At 42.0% G+C, this 8,910-nt stretch overlaps 1 protein-coding gene across 1 annotated transcript; it reads left to right on the plus strand.

Annotated features, from left to right (window-relative positions):
• The first annotated feature begins 786 nt into the window (after window positions 1-786).
• Window positions 787-8,568, plus strand: LOC121271333 (protein PET100 homolog, mitochondrial). The gene is made up of 4 exons (XM_041177272.1): window positions 787-898; window positions 2,586-2,672; window positions 4,738-4,770; window positions 8,334-8,568. The coding sequence occupies exons 1-4, from the start codon at window positions 869-871 to the stop codon at window positions 8,427-8,429; spliced, it is 246 nt and encodes an 81-aa protein (XP_041033206.1). The 5' UTR covers window positions 787-868; the 3' UTR covers window positions 8,430-8,568.
• Window positions 8,569-8,910: the final 342 nt, after the last annotated feature.

Here is an 8,910-nt window from a genome sequence, read left to right on the forward strand (position 1 = left end):
GGATGAGATGTAAAACTGAGGCCCTGATTGCCCCCTTAGATGGACGTGAAAGATCCCACGGCACTATTTTGAAGAGTACCCAATGTCCTGGCCAATACATATTCCTAAAACTACATCACAAAAACAGATTACATCTGGTCATTACCCATATTGTTGTTTGTGGAAGCTTGCGCATATTGGCTGTCACATTTCCTACATTCCAACAGTGACTGCACTTCAAAAGTACTTCATCGGCTTTGGGACGTCCTGAGATTGTGAAAGGTGCCATAGAAATGCAAGTCTTCCTTTTTTTTCTAACTACCTTGCAGATTTAACGAATGCACTTGCAATCAAGGCAGAGGAGGAGGGGCAAATTATAAAACAGTTGCGGCACAGGAGGCCATTCAACCCATTGTGTCCGTACTGGTTCTCTGCATGAGCAATTTAGCTAGTCCCACTCCCCCTGCCCTATCCTCGTCGCCTTGCAAATATTTCTCTCTTCAGGTGCTTATCTGATTCCCTTTTGAAAGGATTCTTTTTTAATTTAATTAATTTTAATTTAATTAATTTAAATTTATTTTTTTGTAATCAGAGCTACTGCTCTGCTAATCCAGGACCATAACCCCATCCTCCCCTCCCCCACCCCGCCTTTATTTAATTAATCCTCCTTACCTGTACTTTTACCTGTTACCTGTCCAGGTGAGAGGAGGGTGGAGAAGGCAGTTGCAGGTGAGACCGTCTCCATGGTTACCCGCCACCCCACCGGCGCTGAGCCTATGAGAGGCCGCGTTACTGGCCAGTGCGGGAGGTGCGGTCTGATTGGCCGGGCCTTACAGCCAATGGCAGCAGCCGTTGCGGAGCTTCTCAGTGAGAGTGAAGAGGATTGAAGATGGGAGGAGTGAAGCTGGAGATATTCCGGGTAAATATTCCGGCGAGGAGGGAGGGAGGTATATATATATAAAATAGCGTGGGGAAGTGAAAAGAAAAAATATAAAATTATACTAATAAGAAGCCATGAGGGAGGAATAGGGAACAATAACCTCCCCCACTTCAGGCCAGGGAGAGAAAGTGTAATGTTAGAAAATGACAGGAGACAAAAAAACGCACCACTAAACTGTTCCCAGGGCAGCAGAGAAAGTTCTGGACCATGGAAGGGGAGAAAATAAAAGCAAAAGATGCACACAAACCCCTACACGAATAAAACCAGATTCTAGTTTTTGGCTTCCATGCCTCAAGCACTGCTGCAGTGTATTGATGTGGACTGCTGGAAAAAATACTGCAGCAGAATCTGTGTGTGTGTTGGAGAGAGCGAGAGAGAGGGAAAACATGAGCTAACGTGAGGTTGATGACCTCTCGTCAAGTGAGTTTCCTACCCCTGACATCACTGGGATGAAACTTCCAAGTGTCGGCTGTGGCTCAGCTCGTAGCATTGTGTTTGTCCCTGGGTTGCAAGGTGCCAGGTTTAGGACCTGCATCAGGGCTTGAGCGCAAACATAAAGGCTGGCGTTCCAAAATGGAACTCGGGAGAGCCTTGTTTACCCAGAAAGTGGTCAGAACGTGAAATTTGCTACCACAGGGAGTAGTTGAAGCGAATCTTGTAGATTGTTGAATGTAGGCGGTAATTGATTGGGATGAAATCGAAACATAAGGAGAGCATTTTGTTAATAAAAATCTTCAATTTTTTAAAGTCTTAAAGCGAATAAATAATGGGTCAGTGTTGTCAAAGTAGTCAGTGCCTGCACAAAATTGTATAGCTTTCTTCTGTGTTAGAAGAATAGGATGGGTTTTTGATTTGTGAAATGCCCACATGCTATTATTTGGCAAAAAAATAGAACTATATGCAGCAAATAATCTTTGAACCGGGAATGTGGTTTGATATTTTTAGATAATTTCTTAATATCTGGCATTTTATTTTTAGAGGTCAATTTATTTCAATCTCTACAACAGAAGAGGAAATGCTTTATTCAATGAGAATGTGCACTGTCAGCAATGGAGTTGGCTTTAGTATCTGGCATATAAGTTTGATTCCTGTCAACTTGATTAAACTGATGAGCATTTTTGCATCGGCCTCAGAAGGATTGATAGTTTGAGTCCCGCGTCGAGGGCACAAATTAGGCTGGCAGTCTGTTGTCGAGGAGGTAATACAATGTTAGAGATTTGCTCCTTTCTGTGAGATGGTGATTTATAATCTAGGCTGACAGTGCATTATCAAGGAGGTAATACGTTGTTCAAATTGTGCTCCTTTTGGTGAGATGGAAATTCACAACTATTACAGGCGATGTTGAAGAAACCATAGCATTATCCAGTGCCCAGGTTAACATTGTACAAAAAACTGGATCTTCCTCTGTTGCTCGTGAGACATTGCTGATGCTAATTAGCTGTATTTTCTGCTATGTGTAAGTCACTGCATTCAAAGTAGCTCATTCCTTGAGTTAATTCACTGATAAAATGTTGTGTAAATACATTCTTGATTGCTTACGCCCCAATGTGAGACTTGCACGATTATACAAATCTGGGCAATTCTTTTGGAGACAAAGCAGTCGATGTGTTTTAATTCAGATTGAGCAGCAGATTCTCTCTGATTTTGCCATTTTCTGTATCATCAGATGTTACTTTACCTGTCGTTCCCTGTGACAGTGTTTTGGATCTCCAATCAAGCAGAGTATTTTGAGGAATATGTAGTCAAAAGAAAGGTCAGTGAATGACAGGCTGTATTTTGCAGTCATTCAAAAGATGACATTGAAACATGTAAAAGTATCGGCATTTGATGTGATATGTTGCATAGCCATCTATGCCACACATCCAGTTTTGTGTCAGTCATCCCCCTCAAGAGAAAGATCGAACGTCGAGTAGCCCACAACCTTGTACATTTCCAGGTGGTCGCATTGGAAGTAAAGGACACCTGGGGCATGATCTTCCTTCTGTGGGTGGGAAACAAGCTTGTTTCTAGATCCTGAACCTACCCGGCCCATCACCCCCTCTCCACCTGGGGAGAAACAGTCACTCATTGAGAGTTTCACGGGGCTGCCCCCTTAATTGGCCTGAAGACAGGCTCACTATCCAATTAAGGTTGGCAGGTGGGTTTTCAGAGCTGGAGGGTCAATCAGAGGCATTCCAGCTTGAAAGGAACAGCAGGCTGCAATTGAGAGTGGCACCTAAACTGGCTCCATTGCTGCCTGTGGGAACCTGGCGGCTGACTGGAAAATCCCCCTTGACCTTTAATAGGTCACTAGGCTCTTAAGGTGCACATGGGGAGTAGCCCTGCCACTGGGTCCCAGCTGCCTGGGTCCAAAGCTCTGATTTTTTTTTTAAAAATTAATTTACGAGATGTGGCCAGCATTTGGGATTGAATGGTTGTGGAAGGGGTGCCAGTCAAGCGGGCTACTTTGTCCTGGATGGTATCAAGCTTCTTGAGTATTGTTGGAGCTGCAGTCATTCACGCCAGTGGAGAGTATTCCATCACACTCCTGACTTGTACCTTGTAGATGATGGACAGGCTCTGGGGAGTCAGGAGGTGAGTTACTCACTGCAGGATTCCTAGCCTCTGACCTGCTCTTGTAGCCATTTATATAGCTTGTCCAGTTCAGTTTCTGGTCAATGGTAACCCCCCCCCCCCCCGCCCCGCCCCGGATGTTGATAGTGGGGGATTCAGCGATGATAATGCTAATGAATGTCAATGGTTAGATTCTCTCTTGTTGGAGACGGTCGTTGCCTGGCACTTGTGTGGTGTGAATGTTACTTACCACTTGTCAGCCCAAGCCTGGATATTGCCCAGGTCTTGCTGCATTTGGACAGGGACTGCTTCAGTATCTGAGGAGTCACGGATGGTGCCAAACCTCTCCATTTTCTCCCAGTATACTGTCTTTAAAATTTATCACTTTGACCAGGCGTTCGGTCATCTGTTCAAATATCTCCGAGTGGCTTGGTGTCAGTTTTTATTTGTTAATGCTCCTGTGAAGTGTCTCAGGATGTTTTGCTACAATTAGAAGCACTATAGAATTGCAAGTTGTTGTAATTGGGCCAGAAACAAAACGCTAGTCCAGAGGCAATGTAACTCGCTACAGCAGAACCATTATCAGCACCTGCTGTGTGAGAAAATGGGAGTTGTATCATCTAAAGTGGTTGATCTCAATGTTGAGACCAAAAGGCTGTAAAATGCCTAGTCCAAAGATGCATGACTGTTCCTTAAGCTGTGATAAACCAGAATTGAAGGCCAGGGACAGAATAGTTTGGAGAATTAAAGGCAAGTGACTTGAAGCTCAGTGTCATCCTTGTGGTCTGAACGTAGGTGCTAGGTAAAGGAATCACCCAATCTGCGTTTGATCTCCCCCTGGTGTAGTATGGTGATATATTACAACAACAACAATTTCCATTTACGTAGTGCTTTTTAAGTAATAAACTGGCTGAAGGTGTTTCACTTTCTAATCTGAAAATGTTGACATGTTCAAAGAAGGTGATATCAGGGCTGATGTACAGTCAAATAGAGAGGTTATAAATGGCATCTTAAAAAAGTGTAAGGTATGGAGAAGGATTTCTAGAGTTTGGGCTCTAAATTCATTCTTCTGCAAAAAGCAAGTGGCACAAATCATAAGGTCACTAATTTTCACCACTTCCTCTATCCGCCTCTCCATTCCAGCCTCTTGCTGGGCTTTGAAAAACAATGGGAAATTATATTTTCTTTGTGAGGGATACATTTACTATAACTCTGCAATGTACATTCTGTATTGTTGAGCAAACCTTCCACTTTGTATTTTTCAGAGAGAGATCTATCCGCCAGAAGAGAAGATGCGTGTAAGTATCTGAACTCCTGAACCAATGTGTCGCATAAATGTTTTGGGCCATACTATCACCAGGTTATAAATGAACAGTGAACATTTCAGCCCACTTTTCTCATAAAATACTTTTTGCATTTACAACAGCAGTTGAACTTTTTGATTATACTTAGTATTTTGAATGAATGTTCCGTTCTTGTACTTGGCATTTACCTTCAACAGCTGCAGATTGGTTGCTTTTTCGTTAAAATAGGGTTGCTTTTCACATCTGCATTTAACTTTTGCAGCCTATCCCTCACATTAATACACTGGCTGAATTAAGAATCAGTTTATTTTTATTGCTTTGTACCTACTTACTCCAGGTAAAGGAGTTTCTCCTGAATTTCTTATTGGATTTATCGATGACTACCTTATGTTCACGGCCCATAGTTCCAGTATCCCTCGCAAGTGGAAACATCTTCTCTGCGTTTCCCTATCAAATTCTGTCACAACCTTACTCTAGCAGCCACCCCTCAGATTTCACTTTTCTAGAGAAAAGAGCCCTAGTCTGTTCAGTCATTTCTGATAGGTATAACCTCTCAGTTGAAGAAAAACTTTTTACCCTGGCTCCCAGTCCTGAGCAACATTGCCCCTCCCCCTGCTCATCAGGAGGGTAATTGCCACAGGTAAGCTATTGGAGAAGGTCTATTAAGGACCTCCTTAACCTACCAGCAGTACACCTTCCCTCATGCTAACCCATATGGTTACTCACCATGCCAAGGATTAACAGCTGAGGACCTTTGGTAGGAGGGTTGTCAGAAGAAGACATCCACCAGAAACCACAGTCTCATCGTAGACCCCACTAATCGACCACCTGGCTTTGATCTCCCATGACGACAATGGGCCCTTTAAACAGTTTCCAGACTGGTCAAGGCCTCTATGCAGCCACCCAAAATCAATGGAGTGGCCAAGACTATCCAGGCTGCAGTTGTGGTGCCATCCAAATAATCACTCACATTGTCGAGGTGTGTCCGCTGACTAAACTTCAGGGCGGGCTTAAAGAACTCCATCTAGCCATCAACAAGGCTATTGTTTGGCTCTGTGACTATGCATATGCTAAATAAAATAAATGAATACCAGAGAGTGATGTGAATGTGGAACTCGTTACCACAAGGAGTAGTTGAGATTAGTAGCATCGATGCATTTAAGGGGAAGTTAAATAAACACATTAGGTAGAAAGAATAGAAGGATATATGTTGATGGGGTGAGATGAAGAGGGCTGGGAGAAGGCTCCTATGGTGTATAAACACCACATGAATCTGTTGGGCTGAGTGGCCTGTTACTGTCTTATAAATACTTGGTAACTTTGTAAAAGCTTATGGAAATCGATGGAAAGGAGGAGAGTTGAGATTCTGGTAAATAATCAAAATGGTGAAATGAGGCTTGATTTCAAAACCATGAAAGTAAAGAGCATATTTGGGGCTTGAGGGAATGAGAGGAGTTTCAATGGTAAAATAGTCATACTAGGATCAATAAAACAGACAAGAAAGGTTGTGACGCTGTAATCTCATGAAAAGAAAGGTAGCCTCAGGTATCAAACTGTTGTTATCTCAGAATGGTCCAAGAGGAGTCTTCTCAAATAAGAGAGCAATTGTCAAGTTTTTACTGGAGTGAGACTTCAGAGGGGTAAGGCAATTAGGTAGAAACAAAACATTTCAACATTCTTATTTTTGAAATGTATAAGTTAAAACTTTCCTAACAGCAACTCATTAGGCCTTTCCAAGACCTGCAATGTAGACAGGTTAGGGGGTGGACAGGAGCTTGGGCAGATGGAATTACAATGTGGAAAGTGTGAAGTTATCCATTATGCAAGGAATAATAGAAACATATAATGTTTTTTTTAAATGGGCAGAAACTAAGAAATGTTGATATTCATAGGGACCTGGGTGTCATTGTACAGAAAGTTAACATGCAGGTACAGCAAGCAATTGGGAAAGCAAATGGTTTTGTTACCCTTATTACAAAGCATTTAGAATATAAGAATGAAGAAATCTTAATGCAGTTGTATAAGACCTTAGTGAGAAAACACTTGGAGTGCACAGTTTTGATCTTCTTACCTAAGGAAGGATATACTTGCCTTGAAGGGAATGCATGGAAGGTTTATGATTATTCCTGGGATGGAGATATTGTCCTGTGTGTAGAGATTGAGTAGACTAGGCCAATCTCTCCTTGAATTTAGGAAAATGAGAGGTGATCTCATTGAAACATACAAATTTCTTAAGGGACTTGATAGGGTAGTTGCTAGGCAGATGTTTCCCCTCGCTGGGGAGACTGGAACCTGTGATCATAATGTCAGAATAAATAGTTGGCCATTGAGATATGCAGAAATTTCTTCACTAAAAGGGTTGTGCATCTTTAGAGTTCTCTACCTCAGACACCTATAGATGTTCAGTCATTAAGTTTATTCAAGGCATTGGCGTCATCCTTCCATCTATGTAAGATGATGGACATGCGGCAAATCAAATCCGTTGGGGATGTGGTTGTTTCATATGGTGCACTTTTGCTGATTGCTGAAGAGACCAATCCATGAGAGGCAGGTTCAGCCACAGGTGCCACATACAAAGTGGTTATCAGGTGGTGTTGTGGGTTGTTTTCGATGTTGGCACCTGTTGTCAAGCCTCTGTAAGTATTGACCATCACGGCGGTGCACAGCGGCCCACAGGTGTCACCATTTCCCTTTTTTTTGTCAGCTGTTGACTCCCAGGTGCAAGAATCGATGTTTGTGGCCTTCATAATCATGCTTTCAAACATCTTTGAGGCCAGGAGCCTTGGGAGACGTGTTGGTCATCTGGCTCCAGCTACCTTGCCATACAGAAAATCCTTAGGTATGCGACCACCTTTGATCCTGCAAACGTGCCTGAGCCAGCGACATCGCCTCTGCTTCACGAATGCCAGCATTCCTGATTTTGTCCTTCCATGAAGTGCCCAGAATGTACCACAAGCAGCAAAGTTGAGAGTTGTTGACCTTCCTTTCTTGGTAGCTCATTCAAGACAGATCAATATACTTTTGGATACCAAGGGAATCCAAGGATATGGGGATAGTGCAGGAAGACAGATTGAGGTAGAAGATCAACCATAATCTTATCGAATAGCAGAGCAGGTTCGTGGGGCTGAATGGCCTGTTCCAGTTCCCATTTCTTAAAATCCAATGACTAAAAAATAATTCTGTATTCGGTAGTCCTCAGCAAGAAGAGTGACAGAATTTTCAAAGAAGGCTTCTGCAGAATAATGTTCTACTTTCTAATTTCCTATCTAACATCCCTTGGCATTCATTTATTTTCATTATCACTCTAGAAAAGGCAACAACTATCATTCTTAGATTGACATTGTTGAACTTTCACAAGTAAACTAGATTCCTTCTTGCTGAGATTTTGTTTTATTGCTTTGGGAGATGCAATGATCTTCCGTGCATCAACAATATTTCATAATATAAAAGCCACCCATTGTGGTATTGTATGTTAATAAAAAAGCATGCACCTCTTTAAACTACTGCACAACTTCAGAGTTGATTCTGATATTGCTTTTTTTTCTCCTTGATTACAGCGGAAAGAGTTGGAAGACTTCAAGGAACGAATGAGGGAGAAGCGAGAACAGAAACTACTGCATCACCTAGAAACCCAGAAAATGCAGGAAAAGTGAGCGTCAATACTGCAGAAGCTGCCTGCATTTATCACCAGATCTTCAATTAATTCAAGTGTTGGAACTTTGAAAGACTATTTTTCTCTCTGAGAAGCTTTATTAGCTGTTAATTATTATATAAAAATCATTTTGTATATGATGACCTGATCTTAAGTTATTTTTTACACAATGAAACTAATGAGTAGTTATAACTGATGTTGGAAAACAATTGGTTTATAGAATCTTACATATACCTTACCCATCATGAAGCATTTGCGCTTTTGACCACATTGTGCTTTTTTGAAATTTGCATTGGTACATTAGACTCATTGGCATACCAACTGAGGTAATTGTACATTAATGCACTGAGGAACTTGTTTGTGGTAAACAGGCACTATTTGAGCTTGGGAAGCATAATTCAACTGGCAGTTGTCCTTAGACCATTGTCCTTTGCTGAACTTAACTACCTCTGGTAAAAACAAAAAAACTGCGGATGCTGGAA

This window comes from Carcharodon carcharias, chromosome 30 (genome assembly GCF_017639515.1).
Source record: "Carcharodon carcharias isolate sCarCar2 chromosome 30, sCarCar2.pri, whole genome shotgun sequence".
NCBI classification, from domain to species: domain Eukaryota; kingdom Metazoa; phylum Chordata; class Chondrichthyes; order Lamniformes; family Lamnidae; genus Carcharodon; species Carcharodon carcharias.

Coding starts and splice junctions, on each gene's coding strand:
- LOC121271333 (XM_041177272.1), top strand. CDS start 869: ATGGGAGGAGTGAAGCTGGAGATATTCCGG. Junction 899..2,585: donor TGAAGCTGGAGATATTCCGG/GTAAATATTCCG, acceptor CTGTATCATCAG/ATGTTACTTTACCTGTCGTT. Junction 4,771..8,333: donor CGCCAGAAGAGAAGATGCGT/GTAAGTATCTGA, acceptor CCTTGATTACAG/CGGAAAGAGTTGGAAGACTT.